General features: G+C 50.3%; 1 protein-coding gene across 1 annotated transcript; it reads right to left on the reverse strand.

The window, feature by feature from the left end:
• Positions 1-917: 917 nt before the first annotated feature.
• Gys1 (glycogen synthase 1) lies at positions 918-20530 on the reverse strand. Its single transcript, XM_021168983.3, has 16 exons — positions 20213-20530; positions 18693-18874; positions 17086-17277; positions 15577-15762; positions 15199-15343; positions 12995-13112; positions 12499-12619; positions 11892-11998; positions 10806-10865; positions 10641-10719; positions 9443-9556; positions 9078-9204; positions 5918-6013; positions 5665-5828; positions 2668-2748; positions 918-2529 (listed from the first exon to the last, which is right to left on the reverse strand). The coding sequence occupies exons 1-16, from the start codon at positions 20328-20330 to the stop codon at positions 2203-2205; spliced, it is 2217 nt and encodes a 738-aa protein (XP_021024642.1). The 5' UTR covers positions 20331-20530; the 3' UTR covers positions 918-2202.
• Positions 20531-20632: the final 102 nt, after the last annotated feature.

Genomic DNA, 20632 nt, shown 5'->3' on the forward strand with positions numbered 1-20632 from the left:
ATTGCAAAGGAGTTAGAAACATGGGAAGTTGGTGGGGTGGGGGTGGAGCACTGGACAATACTGCTGTGTCAGCTCACACTGGTTAAAAGAACTCAAGGGTTGTATGAAGCCACATGATAGGCCCTTGGTTCAGTATTATGCCATTGCTCTGGGGGAAGCAGTCATGTGGACAGGAAGATGACCCAATACAACCACAGGTTTCTTCTGGTCAGGCCACTCCACCCCTAAAAGCATGAGATTGATACTGGGAGGGTCTGGGGGTTAGAGCAAGAACTGGAGTCATGCACAGGTCACTGAGGCTAAGCAGGGAGAACCTGCTAAAGGGATTCTGACAGCGATGTCCACGTGGGAAACAACATTGAGAAAGAAGCAGGACAAAGTCCTGTGGCTGGAATCGAGTTTCTCACTGTGTTGCGGTGACATTCTGCTTAGGGACATCTGTCCCTGGCTTTTCACTTCTTCAGGCTAAATCTCACCAATTGCCCAAGCTGGCCCCAGAAACGCTAGTCCATGTAAGGTTTGAACTTTGGATCCTTTGACCTGTGCATTTGTGATTTTCCCAAGGGTCCTCCATGTTGGCCACCATCTACCCAAGGTCACTAGGGCCAGTGTTTGCCACTTGTATCTCAAATCTAAGCATTCAGATGTACCTTTCCTAACATCAGCACGGGGACCTCAGAACAGTAACCCAGATCTGCACAGAATAGAAGACTATGGAGCTCGTAAGAGCAGAACTAAAATCTGGGGAAGCTGGCACTCCTGGTAATGCCAGCTCTTGAGAGGTTGAGGTAGGACTGCTGTGAATTTGAACCATCTGGGGGGTGTAAGGCAAGATCCTATCTGTAAAAACTAAAATACAGGACTGGGAAAGCAAGGGAGACACCCACCACACCACAAGAGCTTATGTCCAGCCACAGTTGGCATTCTTAAATACAGGTGTATTTTCTTTTTTTTTCATCTCTGGACACACTCCAATCACACACCTTCTGCCCTCCCCCTTCCAAATGCAAACCAAAGGCACTGGGCCAGACACAGCACACGTGAGGAGGGGCCCGCCCATTCACTGAAGCTGGGGGCAGGACGAAGCTTGCAGGCAGAAAGGCCTCGAGGTACATGTGGGGCTTCAAGAAGCCGGTGGGCTCGGTTTTGTATCAGGAAAGGGGACCAGGGTGCAGCACAGTGACAAAAGACTCCTGATTCAGCCACTGGGACCCAGAACCCAGTGGTTTCACAGTGGGCTGAGCACTTGTGGGGTTGACAGACATTCTGCCCTCAATGGAGGCATTCCCTAGAGGGGACACCGGACCAAGGAAAAGAAGGTCTGGTCCAGAAAAAGGCAGAAAGGTGTCTGGTCCAACTCTGCATGCTCCTTTGAAGAAATGAACAGAACACACACAGGGAGGCCAACCTTGCAGCATGTCCTGGCATCGCAGTCGTGGGTTGAAATGGAGGACCGTGAGCATTCTGCTACCTTTACTTTGTTTTTGAGACAGTGTCTCATGTTGCCCAGTTTGGCCTTGAACTCCCTATGTAGCAGAGGATGGCCTTTAACTCTTGATCCGTCTACCTCTACCTACCGAGTGCTGGGATTACAGATGTGTTATCACCACACCAGGTTTATGAGGTTCTGGAGTTAGATCCCAGGGCTTCCGGCATGCCAGGCAAGCAATCTGCCCACAGAGCTACTGAGCTACCTTGCAAGCTGATTTTCAATTATGTTAATCCCGGAAATGTCCTAACTCTGAACTTGGCTGATTCGGGTGTCGGGAAGCCACACAGAATCCAACATGAGGTGGTCCCAGGGGCAGGCCTGAGCACAGCATACTCTGTATGATTATAGGATCAAACGAGGAAGCCACAGCCTGGAAGCCAATAAGCCAGGTGTCCTAAAACCTCTGGCATTGAAGAACAATGGCAGATGCCTGGCCTCTGGGACCCAGTCTAAGCCTGGAGACTCCAGATCAGTGCACAAAGAATGCATTCTGCAATCCAAGAAAGGCACGACGGCGTGGAGTGCGGGAACTCCAAGATTGGAGCTCAAGGGCTGGAGTGTCTGAAACGGAGGTTAGGCTATGGACCACACTGGGTAGGGGTCCCATTCAAGAGTCTGGAGTGGGGTTCAGGCACCCTCCCATCTGCATAGGCCCTCTGCGAGAGGGGCACAGGACAGGCAGGGAATGGGATTGGGATGGGGGTGGGAGCTTAGTTGCGCTCCTCACCCAGGGAACTGGTAGGACTCAGGGGCTCAGTGGGCGTGCTGAGTGAGCTGGAGGGCCCAGTGTCCACTGAGTTACTTCTCTTGCTGCCGCCTGTGGAGGAGGAACAGGAGGCCCTGCGTGGCCACTCAGGTGCCCGGATGTTGCGGCGGTCCTTGGCAGCCTCCTCTTCCTCATCGTAACGCTCACTGTCTTCCCCCAGGGGTCCGTCCCGTGGCTCTTCCTCATCCTCACTCTGGTGTGGGCTGGAGTGTCGAGACAGTGAGGGCGACGGCGGGACGGAGGCTGGCCGTGGGTACCGGTACCCCTGGGTCTGCATACCCAGAGCAGGCACAAACCAGAATGAATGGATGCCATTTAAGTCCCTAGAGGTGTTCACTAACTGTCAACCCCAAACCAGCCTGCCCCAGCCCTTCACTCCTGGCCCAGCGTTGATCCCGGCTCCACTTACCGCATCTACCTCATGGGGTTCATAGGTGAAGTGGTCAGGAAAGGCCTTGGCCAGAGCCATGTGGCGCGCAGACATGTAGTACTAGACAAGGAGGGCAGACAGCGTCAAGGACAGAGGCTACACACCTGGCTTCAGGAAGATAAACCCCAGGCACTTTTTTGTTTGTTTGTCTGGTTTGCTTTTTGAGAGTTTCTTTGTGTAAGCCCTGGCTGTCCTAGAACTCTGTAGATCAGGCTGACCTCAAAATCACAGAGATCCGCCTGCCTCTGCCTCCCGAGTGCTGGGATTAAAGGCGTGCGCCACCACGCCCGGCTTTGGGATTTATTAAAGGCCACCATTGTCCAGCCACATTTTTTCTACACAAGCCCTGCCACACACCCCTCATTACTGGTGGACACGAGGCAGGGTCTCTACCACTGAACCACTTCTCTGGTGGATTATAGTTAAGGGTCTAAAACCTTAAGGCACGCCCAGCTCCCCTGCTCCACCACTGAGCCATGCTCTCCACCTGTCACTGCTGGAGTCCCCAGCAATCTTCACTTGGTAACACTTGTGACTTTCCTGCCTCACCCTTCCAAGTAGCTGGATGACAAACCTGGGCTGGTGGGTACCGCTGGCCACACCTTCTTGTATTTTCTGTTTTGAGTTGGGAATGTTACTACGTGCCCCCCCAGCTAGCTTTGAACTTTGAGCCAGGCTCCAATTGCTATACCTTTATACAGATGAGCACACTGGGCAAAGTTATCTCTCCTATGCAAATGTTCCTATGCAAATGTGAATGTTCCAAGTGAACTAGGCATGGACCATGCTCTAGTCATACCTTCCTACAGGGCAGGTGAATTCTCAAATACTCTTTTGGTCACACAAATGAGAACTCTATCCAGATGCTATCTGTAGAGTTTTTTTTTTTTTATCTTTTATTTATTTATTCACTTATGTATTTATTTTTAGTTTTTGAGACTGGATCTATGTAATCTTGGCTGTCACAGACCAGGCCTTGAACTCACAGTGACCCACCTGTCTCTGTCTCCAAGTGCTTAGACTGAAGGTGGGCACTCTAACATCTTGCTCTTTTCATTTTTGATGCATGTATGTGCATATGTATGTGCATGTATGTGTGTATGTATGTGGCCTCTATATACAGAGGCCAGAGGACAACTTCAGATGTCATTTCTCAGGTACAATTCATCCTGAATTTTGTTTTGTAAGATTTATTTATATATATGCACATATGATGTGTGCTGTCATGTGCCTGTGTGTGGGGACTAGAAGGTGACATTCAGTCTTTTGCAGCTGGAATTCCAAGTGTTTCTGGGATGCCAGATTATGTGAGTGCTGCCTGACCTCTTCCTAAACACACTGAGCCATCTCTCCAGCTTCTCTGTCTGTCTGTCTCTGTCTGTCTGTCTCTCTCTCTCTGTTTCCTTTTTTCCTTGAGACAAGGTCTTGCTATGTCGACTAGGATGGCTTTGCACTCATAGTCTATGCCTGTAAAGTGCTGGGATTAAAGGCAGACAACCCCACACCTGGCTTTCACCTTGCTTATTGAGGCGGGGACTTGCCATAAATAGGATGCTGGCTGTCCAGTCTTTCTTTCTTTCTTTCTTTCTTTCTTTCTTTCTTTCTTTCTTTCTTCCTTCCTTCCTTCCTTCCTTCCTTCCTTCCTTCCTTCCTTTTTTTGGTTTTTCGAGACAGGGTTTCTCTGTGTAGCCTTAGCTGTCCTGGAACTCACTTTGTAGACCTGGCTGGCCTTGAACTCAGAAATCCGCCTGCCTCTGCTTCCCGAGTAAAAGCGTGCACCAACACGCCTGGCTCTTTCTTTCTATTTGTTTGTTTGTTTGTTGAGACAGAGCTTCTCTGTGTAGCCTTGCCTGTCACTGAACTCACTATGTAGATCAGGCTGGCCTTGAACTCAGAGATTTGCTTCCAGAGTGCTAGGTACCACCACTGCCTGGCCCCAAGTATCCTCTTTTTCTTCTTTTAAAAGACTTATTTATTTATTATATATGAATACATGAATACACTGTAGCTGTCTTCAGACACACCAGAAGAGGGCATCAGATCTCATTACAGATGTTTGTGAGCCACCATGGGTTGCTGGGATTTGAACTCAGGACCTCTGGAAGAACAGTCAGTGCTCTTAACCTCTGAGCCATCTCTCCAGCTCCTCCAGGTATCCTCTTATCTTTACCTTCCAGTGCTAAAATCATAGGGATCATCATATTGGGATTTTTTTTTAAATATGTGTGTATGAGTGTTTTATCTGCATGTGTTCTAGGTATCATACGTATGTCTGGTACCCACAGAAGCCAAGAGGGTATCAAAACTGCTGGAAGTGGAATTACAGATGTTTGTGAGCCACCATGTGGGTGCTGGGAACTGAACCCTAGTCCTCTGGAAGAGCAGCCAATGCTGTGTCTCTAACTCTGACAACAGTTTCTTTCTTGCTTTTTTGTTTGTTTGTTTGTTTGTTTTGTGCATTGGTGTTTTGACTGTGTGTGTGTCTATGTGAGAGTGTCAGATCTTGGAGTTACAAATAGTTATGAGCTACCATGTGGGTGCTGGGATTTGAACCACTGAGCTGTCTTTTTCAGCCTCACATCACTTCCTTAAAGAGACAACAACTACAATAAGCAGGAAACCATGATCTATCTCCAGCCTCTTTGTTTGTTTCTCTATGTAGCTCTGGCTGTCCTGGAACTTACTTTGTATCCAGGTTGCCTCTGTCTCCTGAGCTCTGTACCACCACACCATCTTCTCCATCTATCTCCATCTTCTCTCTCTTTTTTGGTTTTTCAAGACAGGGTTTCTTTGTGTAACAGAGTCCTAGCTGTCCTGGATTCCCTCTGTAGATTAGGCTGCCCAGGAACTCACAGAAATCCATCTGCCTCTGCCTTCTGAGGGCTGAGATTAAAGCATGCACCACCACGCCCAGCCCTATCTCCATTCTTTAAGGCTACAGAACCAGAGAAGGCCTAGGAAAGAACTCAGTCATACCCGGCCCAGGTACTTCCAATCTAGCAAGTCCGACAACCGTTCTGTGCGGTTCCGCTGGATGATGCGCTGTCGCCGGCTCTGCTGGCAGAAGCTGTACAGGAAGGAGGTGAGCTGTGAGCATGAATCATCCAGGCTGCGGAACCTCCGATCCAGAATGTAAATGCCTACAGAGGCAGGAATCAGGATTTGTTAAGGATAACAAAGTCTGAAATGGGGCCCAGCACCCGCCATGCTGTCCTCCCTCTGCACTGACCGTAAGCTGAGGGATCTGCGATGTGCTCCTCCATAAAGCAGCCAAAGCCGGAGAGGTTGGTGGAGATACTGGGGATGCCCATGACAGTGCACTCCGCTGTGGAGCCAAAGGTGGGAGGTGAAAAAAGGCTACTCAGTAGCCTGCCCTGTTAGAGATGGCTCTACATCGCCACCTGCTGGCAACTAAACCAACCGCGCCTGGCTACACCCACTAGGGTGCTGAGGGCCTCCCTATTTCTAGGAACCAAAGAGCCTTAGAAAAGTGACTCTGGGAAACGTGTGATAAAGAGAATACTTATTTATGGAACGCTAACCAACGCTGGCTCACAGAAATAACTTTACTTAACCATCATGGCGTTAAGATTCGTGTCTCTGAGTGTGTGTGTGAGAGAGAGACACGGCTTTAGATTATGACATGATCATAAGGTTGGTTGTAATTATTGTTTTAAGATTTATTAATTTTAAAGCCGGGCGTGGTGGCGCACGCCTTTAATCTCAGCACTTGGGAGGCAGAGGCAGGCGGATTTCTGAGTTCGAGGCCAGCCTGGTCTACAAAGTGAGTTCCAGGACAACCAGGGCTACACAGAGAAACCCTGTCTTGAAAAACAAAAAAACAAACAAACAAAAAAAGATTTATTAGTTTTTCATTTTTATGGGTATGGGTGATTTGCCAACATACATGCACCGCATGTAGGAAGCACCTGTGGAGGCCAGAGAGAGTGTTGGATCTCCTGGAAGTACAGTCAGACTGTTAGCAGCCATATGGGTGCTAGGAATTGAATCTGGGTTTTTTATGGCTGTTTTATTTTATTTTGGGCTTTGTTTTTTTGTTTGTTTGTTTGGAGGGGGGATTTGAGACAGGGTTTCTCTGTATAGCCCTGGGGCTGTCCTGGAACTCACTTTGTAGACCAGGCTGGCCTCGAACTCAGAAATCTGCCTGCCTCTGCCTCCCGAGTGCTGGGATTAAAGGCGTGTGCCACCATGCCCGGCTTGTTTGTTGGTTTGTTTGTTTTAAAAGATTTATTTATTTTATATATGTGAGTACACTGGCACTGTCTTCACACACCAGAAGAAGGTATCAGCTCCCATTACAACGCCACCATGGGGTTGCTGGGAATTGAACTCAGGACCTCTGGAAGAACAGTCAGTTCTCTTAAGGGCTGAGCCACCTCACCAGCCCTTATTTTTGGCTTTCTTGAGACAAGGTCTTACTATATAGCTCTGGCTGTCCTGGAGCCCATTGTGTAGACCAGGCTTGGCCTTGAACTCACAGAGGCCCACCTGCCTCTGCCTCCTGGGAACAGGGATCAAAGGCGTGTGCAACTACACCCAGCAAATCTACGTCATCTAGAACACAGCATTCCTAGTTGCTAAGCCATCTCTCCAGCCCCACCCCCTTTTTAAAGACAGAATCTTATGTAGCTCAGGATGGCCCTGAACCCACTCTGTAGCCAAAGATGACGTTGATTTCCTAATCTTCCTCCTCTGCATCCCATCAGTTATCATTAGAGGTGCGCATGCTCTTTGGTCGGTTTTCTTTTGAGACAGGGTCTTACTGTGTAGCTCAGGCAGCCTGTGGAATGATAACTCCCCTGCCTCGGCTTCCCCAGTACGCTACCACACCCAGCTCACAGCCCGTGTCCACTAGTGGTAAGGAAAGGTCTGAGTGAGATACAATGGCAGCAGCGTGTGATCCCAAGGTTCAGGGAGCTAAGGTAAGGACTGCCAGGCGCTCAGCCTGGACCACAGACACCCCATGGTAGTTTCCCAAACATTATCAACTTTTTTTTTTTCTGAGACAGGGTTTCTCTATGTACCCCTGGCTGTCCTGGAACTCACTCTGTAGACCAGGCTGACCTCGAACTCATCGACCTGCCTGCCTCTTCCTCCCAAGTGCTGGAATTAAAGGTGTGCACCACCACCACCTGGCTTCATTTTTTTTTTTTTTTTTTTTTTTGAGACAGGGTTTCCCTGTATAGCCCTGGCTGTCCTGGAACTCACTCTGTAGACCAGGCTGGCCTCGAACTCAGAAATCCGCCTGCCTCTGCCTCCCAAGTGCTGGGATTAAAGGTGTGCGCCACCACCGCCCGGCTTCATTATTATTTTAACCAGAGCAAAATGATTTGCAAGTGACTCTCAAAACCAAGACCTGCTTGTTAATGTCCCCCTTATAGGAGTGGGGGCGGGGCGGGGAGCAGCAATTGGAATATAAAGTTAATAAATTAATAAAGATTTTAAAAAATGAACGAATAAACATAATAATGAACTAAAAATGAAGTGGGGGTGGGGACATTAGACCCTCTCTGGAGGTTCTGGCCATTCCTCCCAACATCTCCTTCCCACATTCATCCCTCACACAAGCTCTGTAAGGAAGCCCAATCAACTTACTGTGTGTGTGTGTGTCTGTATGAGTGTGTGTGTGAGTGTGTGTGTGTGTGTCTGTATGAGTGTGTGTGTGTGCACGCGCATGCGTGTGAGTGTGCTCAGGAGCGCAGAATTGAAGAATATGTCTAGAATATAAGGAAAGGTAGAGGCAGGGAGGTCAAGAGTTCAAGGTCACCCTCAGACACCTGTGAGCTGGAGGCCAGCTTGGGTATCAGAAAACAAGCAGGCCTAAAAAACAAAAATAAAGAGGAAAAACCTCACAGGATCCCCTCAGTGTAGGAGAATTACACACGAGCAATTCTAACTCAGAGCTCAGGGCTGAAGAGAGGTGAGGAGAGGAAGAGGTTGAGAGGCACTAGGGACCAGGAGGAGAAGCTCAGAGGGTAGAGGGCTTGCCTGGCAGGCACAAAACCCCAGCTTCTACAGCCCGCACTGCACAACAGATCACAGTGGTGTAGCACTCCGGATCTGGAAGCAAGATCGGGAGTTCAAGACCAGTCTGGGCTACATAGCAAGTCTGAGAGACACTGGGGAAGGCCTGGCTCATGCGCAACTCCAACATCAGCAAACTGGAGCTGAGGTTATCAGTGTCGACGACCGGAAATGAACATCAGTCATCTAGTCTGAGCTCTGTAGCCTTCTGTGTCACAAACACGTGACACATGGATACAGAATGGGTCACTACCATCATCCTGAAACAGAGGAACCATGTTGCAGGTTCATGCCAGAACTGAACAAGACCTAGCAGTCTGCCACCCCTCACCTCCTGTACTCACCTGGTGTGTAGCCCCAGGGCTCATAGTAGGAGGGGAAGACCCCAAGGTGACAGCCGCGGACAAATTCCTCATAATCCACGGGGAGGAGAGGGCTTGTGGAAGAAAGGAATTCTGGGTGAAAAATCACCTGTTGACAGAGGAGAAGGGCTGAGCTACTTCTAGCCACCTAGAGTAGCCCAGAGAGGGTACATTTCTCTAGAAACACACAGCAAGTCCACAACAAGCTAAAGACTTAAACTGAATTCATTTGGCTTCAGAAGCCAGGGTTCTTTCTAAACAGTGCACTTGACAGACTAGCTAGATGAGAAGCATGATATCCAAGGAAGAACCCAGCTACACCCCACCAACCTCGGGCCAGCCCTGACCTTCACGCGGTCGGCACTGCTGTTGAAAAGGCCAATTCGGCGGATGGTGGTCAAGATGGGGTCTGAGGAGTCGTCCAGCATGTTGTGGGTGCACACGGGTGGGAAAGACTGCCGCTGTAGACAGGAGTGGTGAGGGAGGGATCAGGGGAGGAGGGAGGGGGCAGGGGAGGGAGGGTGGTCACAGGGCTCTGAAGAAGCTACCAGCAGAGGTCAGCATACACCTGACTGGAGCCCAGCTTTTAACTATCACAAGCAAAGCTAAACCAAACCAACAACAACAACAAAAAAATCCCGGCTAAACAGAAGCACTCCACAGCTTGTGAGGAAATGTCTGTGTTTAGTTATATAGTCTTGCCTGTCAATAAAGAAAACATGAAGAACCTTACCAAGATGGAAGCAACCATGTAACATGAACCAAAATGACAGCAGAATGTTGACTCCACACGCCCCCCTCCCCTCTGCCCTGGGGGGGTGGGGGGAGCTCTAAAGAGCTGTACATACCCCAGCCAAGTGGATAGCTATGTTTATTTGATAGCAAGCCACAAGGACAGCTGGGAGTTGTAGTTTTCTTTTACTTTTCTTTCTTTTTTTTTTAGATTTATTTTTTTATATATGTAAGTACACTGTTTCTATCTTCAGACACAGCAGAGGAGGGTGTCAGATCTCATTACAGATGGCTGTGAGCCACCATGTGGTTGCTGGGATTTGAACTCACGACCTTCAGAAGAGCAGTTGGCTCTGAGCCATCTCTCCAGCCCAGCAGTGTCTCTTATTAATTTATTTGTTCACTTTACATCCCAATATCAGCCCCCTCTCCTCCCATTCTCCCCTCATTATTTCTCCCTCCCCCCTTCTCCTCTGAGAAGGGGACGCCCTCCAGCAATGTATTTTAACAAGGCCTTCATTCATTACTGTCTGTGTTCTGTTATCATAAAAAGCCACACGATCATTACTGTGTTGGAACACTGTAACCGGAATCTGTGTTCCCAGTCCATGCTCATACTTGGCTCCGGAATAAACCATCTTACCCTCTGTGATGTGGTGGGTGTGTTTTACTATTGGTATTTCTCTGGATTTCAGAACTGGACCCTCTGTAAAGGGCCACCAAAGAGAACAGAACTCCCAGAAACCTTTGCAGCAAGAGGCCTCAGCAAATGCCAGAACTGGCCCGCACTCTGCTCAGGGGTGAAGACCATACCTGAGTGGCAAAGATGGCTCTCTTCATCATAGTGAAGTCCTCCTTATCCAGCATCTTGTTCATGTCCGGGAGGCTCCCCCTGCAAGGGGAGGGGCAGGCATTTCAAAAGGAAGTGACCGGATGGGTCAGGGCAATCATGGGAGAAGAGCTAGGGCTGACACTCACACTAAAAGGGATTCGTAGAGCTTCCTCCCAAATTTCTCCTTGACTGTATTGGCTGTGTCCCTGGAATGGAGAGAAACAATATCACATCACAGTCACTATATTCTGTCAGGCATTGTGGGCACCAGAGAAACTTCGGTCTGGGTTCGGAATCCACACCCCGGGGGACCTCAGACTGGAAGATGGGGAACTGGAGACTGCTTGAGTTCCTTGAGGTGTGTGGCTGGGGATAGGTGGCCTTCCCTGTCCAATGTCAGTGACTCCTCTTGTAGGTGAGTGTAAAAATAGAATCAACCTCAGGAGGTTGCAGAGGAGTCCGAGAGGTCAGGGAAAGCCCAGCACACGGAGAGCCTTCCAGAAATGTCAGCTATTATTAGGGTTAGAATGAGTCTTGGACAGAGCGCTGCTAGGCCCTGTCTTATAAACAGGAGGAATAACATTCTGAGAGGAACACCCTGGCACACAAGATCGGAAAGACTGTCACCCTACTGTCTCATGACTTACAATCCTCCCAGGGACATGCTGACCCAACCACACCAGTCTCTTCTCTCTCTCTAACTGCCTCTGTCCATATCCTGTGAGCCCGGGCTCAGTATGCTGCCCAGTATGACCTTGAACTTCTGACCCTCCAGCCTCCACTCCCCAAGTATTAGAATTAAGAGAAATGGACTATCACAGCCACTTTATGCCTTGCTGGGGCTGGTGAATGCTGAACGCCCTACCACGTGAGCTACATTTTCAGCTCTTCCTCATTTCTTAAACATGCATCTGCTGTTCCCAGGGCTTAGAACAGTGCCTGCCTCATGGTAGATATTCAGAGCCTGGTGGGCAGTGAACGGGTGGGTTTCAGAGAGCAGGAAACAGGTTCCGTGAGGATTCGGTGGTTCAGCAAAATAACAAGGGGTCAGGTCACCTCACTGTGTGATGGCTGGCTGCCCTGATCACGTGCTCACACTTGTCTGCCCCGGCCACATGCTTTAAAAAAGGAGTTCACTAGGAATCCTGATCATGTCAGAGATAGCCAGAGAGGGATAAGACATGGCGACTGCAGGTACAGAGCCCACGGGGTCCTGGACAAGGACTGCTGACCATAGTTGTTTGCGCACGGCTTGGCCCTTCAGGGTTTCCACGTTGAAATTATTGGTCCGGGCCGGCATGATGAAGAATGCGACAACCGTTTGCTCACTGCCATTCACCTGGGGACGGGGATGAGAGGGATGTCAGGGTTGTGGACTCAGTCATGCTGCTGCTGCTAAGAATGATGGGACTTCTGATTTTCTTTTTCATAATAATATAGGGGATTAAAATCAAATCTCTTACATAGGTAGGTGCTTTACCACTGAGCCACACTCCTGCCCCCTCACTGGGCGATTCTAGGCAGGGGATCTACCACTGAGCCACACTGCCAGACTGGTTTTTTATTTTGATACAGCATCTCAAAATTGCCCAGGTCAACCTTGAACTCATTCTATAGACAAAAGCTGATCTTGAAGTTTTGATCCTTCTGCTTCAGCCTCCCAGGTGCTGGGATAACAGGCACAGGCCACCAGATCTCACTTCTGATCTTTCTGGGACTCTATACTCTGCTCCTACCCAAGGGTTTCCACAGCCATTTCTCGGGTCTCTGTTCTCCCCAGCTAGGCACACACTGCCCCCCTCCAGCTCCCCACCCACTGTCCCACCGAGCAGGCCTTACTCTGAGCAGATAGTTGAGTCTGGCCAATGCCTCCAGGAACACATCAGCTCCCTTGTTGGAAAACTCATAGCGGCCAGCGATAAAGAAATACAAAGTCTTGTCTAGGTTGAAGTCCAGGTGCCTAAAGAAGCCACAGGGGAGTGAGTGTGAGGCCCAATCGCCTAACCCTGTGCTGAAGCCATCAAATCCCAGAAGTCACAGGGCCAAAGGAAGTTTTTATAGTGCACAGGTATCAGAGGGAAGCATGCAAGTGCAGACTTTCTCCTTAGATGAGTATTTACCCTAATACCCACCCCATGGCTCTAGATATCAGGAGATAATGGAGACCATTGCTGTCCAGGACTGAGGACCAAGGAACCCTCACCCTCTTCCCTGAGACTTGGGAGTCTTCTCTCCGCAGAGCTCAGGGTCCTAACCACAGCCCTCCTTCTCAGACGCAGGAATCTCACCCCACCCCCACCCCCATCCTCCTCTCTTCGCTGTTTGGCTCACATACCCATAAAAATGGCCACGCACAAACTCCTGGATTCGTGCTTTGCTCTGAGCATGAAGGTTCTGGAATTCGTGCATAGCAGAGAACTTCTTCACATTCAGCCCGTTGGGGGTCACAATATCTAGGATTGGGGGAGACGGGCCGGGCCCATGCTTCATTTCTTTATTGTGATCAACTTCACAGGCACAAAACGAAGGGGAGGTGACTTCCCTTTCTTTTTTTTTTCTTTGTTTGTTTGTTTTTTGAGACAGGGTTTCTCTGTGTAGCCCTGGCTGTCCTGGAACTCAGAGTTTGTAGACCAGGCTGGCCTCGAACTCAAAAATCCGCCTGCCTCTGCCTCCCAAGTGCTGGGATTAAAGGCGTGCGCCACCACGCCCGGCTGAATTCCCTTTCATAATGTCACAATTTTATAATGGTTCTTTAGTGACCTCAGCTCCACGGGGGCTGATTCAACACCACTACTTGACCCTTCATACTCTTTTTATTTTATGTTTTAGATTTTTTTTGTTGTTGTTTTTTGTTTTTTGTTTTTTGTTTTTTGTTTTTCGAGACAGGGTTTCTCTGTGTAGCCTTGGCTGTCCTGGAACTCACTTTGTAGACCAGGCTGGCCTCGAACTCAGAAATCCGCCTGCCTCTGCCTCCCGAGTGCTGGGACTAAAGGCGTGCGCCACCACGCCCGGCTTAGATTTTTTTCTTGTATTTTATGTGTATAGTGGTTTTGCCTGCATGCATGACTGTGTACCATATATGTGCCTGTCACCTGTGGAGGCGAGAATAGGTGGTCAGGTCTCCTGGAATTGGAATGACAGATGGTTATAAGCCACCATGTGTGTTCTCAGAATTAAACCTGGGTTTTCCCAGAAAAGTAACCAGTGTTTATACACTCAGACTCGCATACATGCACATACACATGCGTGCCATACACACGCACACACGTACATAAAAACAAATATTTTTAAAAAGTATATGAGGGGAGAAAGGGTTGAGTCCCTAAAAGAGACATAAAGACAGATGGTGCATTGTGAGCCAAGTATGACAGAGCGTGTTAATCAAGATGACCCTGCACTACATAGTGAGACCCTAGCTCAAAGAGAGAGAGAAAGAGAGAGAGAGAGAAAGAGAGAGAGAGAGAGAGAGAGAGAGAGTAGATATCCTGGGAGAAGCAGAGCAGTGGTATTTTCAGTTCCTGTGTCAGAATGGGAGAAGGACAGATGGAAAACTGCACCTCCCAGAGCTCCTGCGTATATCAGGTCCAATGGCACTATCCATCTATAGGAGCTGAGGTACGGAGAATTATGCATATGAAAATAGAAGCGTTTATAAAGAATGCTTTATTTAAAATAAGACCCAAGATCAGACCTACCACATTCAATAAAAGCTGGGCATGGTTAAATTGGCCTGTAATCCTACTGTGGGGGTGGGGGAAAACAGGTGGGCCCTGGGAGCTTACAAGGCCTCACCAAAATGGTGAGCTTCAGGTTTAATGAGACACCCACCCTGTCTTACAAGAGCTGTTGGGTCTGATGAACCGGCTCTGCAGTCAAATGAGCTTACTGCTGCTCTTGCAGCACGCAGACGGGGTGGTTCACAGTGCTTGTAACTGCAGCTGAAGATTAGGATACAAGCCCTCTTCCGCCCCCTGTGAACACACACACACCACACATGCACACACACACACCATGCACGTGTGCATGTACCCACACAAGGATGCGCGCACACACACATATATACATAAATAAAAATAACAAACACCTCTTTAAAAAATTAGGTGGAGAGTCACAGAGAGAAGACCCCCAACATTCTCCTCTGGTTTCTACACACACACACACACACACACACACACACACACACACACACACGATTATCAACTCTCATCAGGACCTAGGGCCAAGACTTAGGACCACATGAGGCAGGATCAGTAAACCAAGTTCCTAGTTGCACTTTATTCAAAAATAAAGCCCGCCATATTTGCATTTCTTTCAGAAGATCAGCATTTATATTAGCTACTCATAAAGTTAGAATGAATGAGACTATAGCTCCTATTATCTTTCAGGATACAGAGTCAGCCAGCTTCGTTTCAGAGTTACCATCTCAACCCAGGACTTAGGGAAGTTGTTCTACTCTCTGGAGTAAAATGGCATTGGTGCTGAGTGTGGCATAGAGCCTCTTATCTCAGCCACATGTAGGGACCACAGCTCAGACCTTACCTGGTTTCCTCTTGAGGAGGTGTTGAGCCTCGATTGCAGTGATCTGGGATACGGTAGTGAAGACATGGGCACAGTGAGCTGCTGCACGCTCCATGCAGTACCGGTGATAGATCTGCCTCTCTCCTGCTTCCTTGTCTACATTGAACTGGGTAGGAAGGGAGAAAAGTCAGCGTTAAAAGGACCAGGGTAAAACTAGGGACTGGACTGGGGTCTTAGGTAGGTTGGGATTGGCGGCTGCACTCTGAGAGGCAGGTCTGAGGGAGGATGGCCAGGATCGGGCCCCCATGGCTGATGCTGGAAGGGCTGGGAGCCTGCACTCTTAGGAGCACGATTCCCTGCCAGGGCTTTGGGCTGTCTCACAATACAATCGCAGCTCACATTCTCCAGGTTGTTGTAGAAGTCCACAGCGCCAGCACACAGGTAGCGCCCCAGCAGCGTGGCATGAGTGGTGAAGATGGTTGCCACTGGCAAGCGCCGGGCACGGCACAGACACAGACCGACACCGGCCAACCATTCGTGGAAGTGGGCAACCACATACGGCTTCTCTTCGTTCTGGGCCAGGAACTATGGGGCAACGGGGAACAGGGACAGGGAGGGTCACTGTGTTTCCACACGGCCCAAAAGGAACCAGCAGCAATCCCCATCACGAACGAAGAAGCAGGGGAGAGGTAAGCCCGCTATTATGCAGAGCAGGCATTGGTCGTACAAAGGGCTGAAACCCCAAGTTAGGCCAACCGGCTGACCTTGTCCCTAGAGGTTAATGGGATTTTTTTTTTCAAGGTCTGAATTCTGGCAACGTGGAACTGGAAGGATCAACACCCCAAGTCCTGGTCACTACTGCAGGGACTTGGTCTTTTTTTTTTTTTCAGTTTTGGTTTTTCGAGACAGGGTTTCTCTGTATTGTCCTGGAACTCACTCTGTAGACCAGGCTGGCCTCGAACTCAAAAATCTGCCTGCCTCTGCCTCCGGAGTGCTGGGATTAAAGGCATGCGCCACTACTGCCCGGCTTCTTTTGTTTTTTCAAGACAGAATTTCTCTGTGTAACAGCACTGGCTGTCCTGGAAATCCCTTTGTAGGCCAGGCTGGCTCTGAACTCAGGGATCTGCTTGCCTCTACCTCCTGAGATTAAAGGTACGTGCCACCACCACCCGGCTAAGACTCGGCATTTCAATCAGCGGTAGTAGAATTTTTATGGGCACAAAACAGGACCAAAACTCCCAGATTTCCTTTGAATGCACGCGTAGCTCTTTTTTGTCCTAAGGCATCCCAATTAAGCCTCCTAAAAACTTCTTTTAAAAATTCTAGAATGAGCCGGGCGTGGTGGCGCACGCCTTTAATCCCAGCACTTGGGAGGCAGAGGCAGGCGGATTTCTGAGTTCGAGGCCAGCCTGGTCTACAAAGTGAGTTCCAGGACAGCCAGAGCTATACAGAGAAACCCTGTCTCGAAAAACCAAAAAAAAAAAAAAAAAAAATTCTAGAATGGGTTTGGGGTGGGGAAAGCCCAGATTTCTGGTTCTGAAACCAACTCAAGGTTGGTAAGTATCAAAAGTTACCCTGAGTGCTTAACGGTAATGGATATTAAACTAGACAGCAACTCCCAGAATTACCAGGACCCAACCCTTTTCTCCCAGGACTCCCTGGAGACAGTGTAGCAGTGTGTTTACACCTGGATATAGAGGAAATGAAACTGAGGCTGACACTTCTGGTCTTCTCTGAGAAAAGCAGCTAGACTCTTTTCAGAGTCGATCCTTGGATTAAAAGAGTGGATGGACAATTCCCAGAATTCCCAGGGGAAGCCCACTCTCTGGCCCAAGCGGTGATGATGATGATGATGATGGCTTCAAGTCTGGGTAGGAAGGCTGAGGTGGGGTCTGTAGTACCGCCTACCTCACCCAGGAACCAGGTGGTGAGGAAGCCGAACAGGACAGCGTCATTGGCCTCGCGGTCGTACCATGGTACCCCGATGTTGCAGGTGTCCCAAAGCTCACCCTTCCAGCGCTCCAGGGCCCAGGCTGAGGCTCCTACATCCAGGAGCACCACTAGGGGTCCCCCCTCGATCAGCCAACGCCCAAAATACACCTGAGGGAGAGGCAAAGGGAGGCTCAGAAGTCCTGGCCCGCATTCCTCACCAGCTTACATCCCCAGCCTGGTAACTGAGCTCAGCTGTCTCACGTTCCCCTCACCCACGGCCTCATCTGTGGCCCTCTGTAACCCCTCCCACTACCTTTCTCCTCTCCCCGTTGGCCTGTTTTGTCACCTGTGGTCACGTGTCTATCAGCCAGGACTGTTCTTTCCTACCTATTGCCACCTTCCTAAAACTCGATGTTCTATTTCAGTCCCCATTAGCCCTTCTCCTCCGGAGACCACAGGTATGGCTCCAGGCCATTGATCTAACTCTGTCCCAACCTGGCTTCGTCTGGCCAGGGCCTCACTGGAATACCCCTCCCCCTCCCAGCTGTTGTCTGCCCTTTTGCTGGGAGGGGGGGTCTATTATTAGGAACAGCTGCCCTGGGGGAGGGATGTGGCCACTCTGGGGTCCCATAGGGACATGGTCTGGCCTGACTGGATGCTGGAACCCAACCCCGAACACAGGCTGTGACTAGGTGGAGCCTCTGCACTTGTCTTTCCATCTGCATCTCTTCTAGGGTTCTTCCATCTCACCTTCCCTCTCTTCTGGCTTTCTCCTTGTATTTCTTTCTTTGGGGGTGAGGGTGGGGGGCAGGGCTTCTCTGCCTAGCCCTGGCTGTCCTGGAACTTACTCTGTAGTTTCTCAAACTCAGAGATCCACCTGACTCTGCCTCTCGAGTGCTGGGACCAACAGGCTTCTGTTTGTAGTTCTTAGGATGAAACCCACAGGCCATGCTAGGCAGGGGTTCTACCGCGGAGCTATAACCCCAGACCCCTACTGGGAGATTCTAGGAAAGGACTCTACCACTAGGCCACACCCCTAGCCCCTCATTGGGGGATTCTAGGCAGGGGCTCTGCCTCTGAGCCACGCCCCTTCCTCATTAGTTCATGGATCTGCTCACCGCAGACTCTTTTCCCTGGTTCTCCTCTCTTCATCTCTATTCCATCTTGTTGCCTGCCTGGCTACTCATCTTTATTTTATTTACTGTGAGACAGAGCCTTCTTGTGGTCCAGACTGGCTTAGAACACACCGAGATCCTCCTGCCTAGGCCTCCATAGTGCTGGGATTGCAGGTGTGCACATAACACATAGCTTTGGCTATCTTTCTGCCTAGCTCCAGCTTGTTTGTAGTCTCTGGGTCTGAGGATCTCAGCTGAGATTCATCTCCATCCATGGGGCCTTTCTGACACCCGGTACCCACTGGCCTTCTTCACCAGATCCTATACCCGTCTATCGTTTTCTTCCCTAGGCCTGCTGGGAAAGTGCTGACTACACCTCCTGCCTCCATTCCACCTTCTCTTCACTTGTTGCTAGGGCCCCTGCTGGCAGTTCCCACCCCCACCCCCCTGGGTAGGGCTATGTCCCACCTTACAACCCTTGCTGTTCATGGAATCCAAAGTCCTCTTCAGTTCCGGAGTTGGGGGCTCCAGGAGCTCTACCTGCGTCCTCACACCCTGCTCCGTGTATGGTCCCACCAGATAGTAGTTGTCACCCCATTCATCCCCTGTCACCTTCGCCTTCGTCTGCAGCACAGTGTAGATGCCACCCACTGTGGGCCAAAGTGCAAAAGGACAGACAACCCCACCATTGGTCCATAGCTTTGAGACCTGGCAGGTAATTGGGGATGTATGTGGGTAGTATTGGGGTAGAAGATGGGCAGGAACCCATGCTTGGGAATCAGAGGAGGTCGGGACTGGAGGCTAGGGGTCATGGAAAAGCAAACCTGAGGATAACCCTCTTGGGTTTATGGAGAGAGGGGACTGGAATTAGGATGCTGAGGGAGGAGCAGGCTCCAGTTAGACTCCTGGTCATGACACAGGAAGCACTCTTTAGTGAGGATTAGGAGCAGCAAGGCTCTAAAACTCTTGATTTTCAGATGCAGTGGGAAGAATGGTACATGGCCCTATCCAGCTACCCAGTTACCTGAGGGAAGCTTGACTTATTATTCCACAGCTTCAGGGGCCCTAACGATGCTAGCCCTGGGCTGGGACACAAGGACTGCTGGGCTCTGCTCCTCCTGTGACCCCACCACAGATTTAGGAATCTGGGTCCTCAGCCTTCTCACCTGAAACTGGTACCCTGGCAGTACACAACATTGAGTCTGCCATCTCCCAACATGCTGAGAGACCTAGTCTCTTTCTCCCCAGGATCCAGAAAAGGAAACGTTCAGATCCACAAGGCCCAGCTGCTGGGGATTCCCAGCCCAGCCTTCTCATGAGCGAGAAGCTAGTGATCTCCCATACATACGACTCTGGGCTGTGGGTGGGTTCCTCCTGACCAATTTAGGACTTCCAGCTTTCCCAGTCCACAGGGAGGCACCTCACTACATAGGAAGCCGGGGCTTAGGCCCTGGGCTCCTTCAAACTCGACATTCAAGTTCCCAACTCTTTCCCACCTTGTATCTAAGAATTTGAGTCTCCAAGCCCCTCTTGGCTTTACACTGGGTCAGGTCCGCTATGCTTCCTGAAAAATCCATGAACCCCAACCTTTAGGAGCACCCCAACTCCACAGTCACGTCCTCTGGACCACAGACCCAAAAGCTCCAGTGTTCCTTGGGCTTAGCTGCACTAACTCCTTCCCCTTTTAGATCTCAGGTCTCTCGGCCCTCGAAAACCTCCCTTCAAGACCCAGGAATCTTTCTTTGAGTGCCCTCTTCCCTAGATTGCAGAACCTGAAGCCTCCTTCCATCTTAAGAGTAGTCTCTTGTCCCTTCCCCCCAGGGCCTAGGACGCCTACTCCAGCCCCTTCACAAGGACACAGAAGTCACAGGCGCTTTTCCCAGGACCCAAGAGTCCTCCACGTAGCTCTTTCCCCGTCTGAGTCGGAGTTTCGGGGCCCCATCCTCGCCTGCCCTTCTTGGTCAAGGGACCAACGCTGACGTTCTCACCCTTGTTGGCCACCTCCCAGGCCACCTCGAAAAGCACTGCGTTCTCCGGGTCGAATTCATCCTCCCAGTCTTCCAATCCTGGAAGCGAGGACACAGAGAGACTGCGGCTGAGAGGCATGGCTACTGCGGGCAGGGGACTTCGAGCACCAAAACTGGAAACCAGAGAGATCGGCTGGGAATGCACCAGACTTGGTGACCGGTCGAGTTAGCGGGTGTCCCAGGGGAAGCTTGCAAGGCGCTCCGCTTCCTATTGCACGACCGCACCCCCGCCCCAGAGCGCTCCGACTCAGGTAGGGTGAGCTGAGACACTGAGTCCGGCGGGCAGCTGCAGTGAAGCCTGGTGGCCGCCAGGAGGCACTGCCCACCCTGCTGGTCTAGCACGATTGGTCGGCGGCTGGGGGGCGGGGGCTATTGCGTCTA

Source organism: Mus caroli, unplaced genomic scaffold (genome assembly GCF_978045245.1).
Source record: "Mus caroli unplaced genomic scaffold, Mus_caroli_1 scaffold_8, whole genome shotgun sequence".
NCBI lineage: Eukaryota > Metazoa > Chordata > Mammalia > Rodentia > Muridae > Mus > Mus caroli.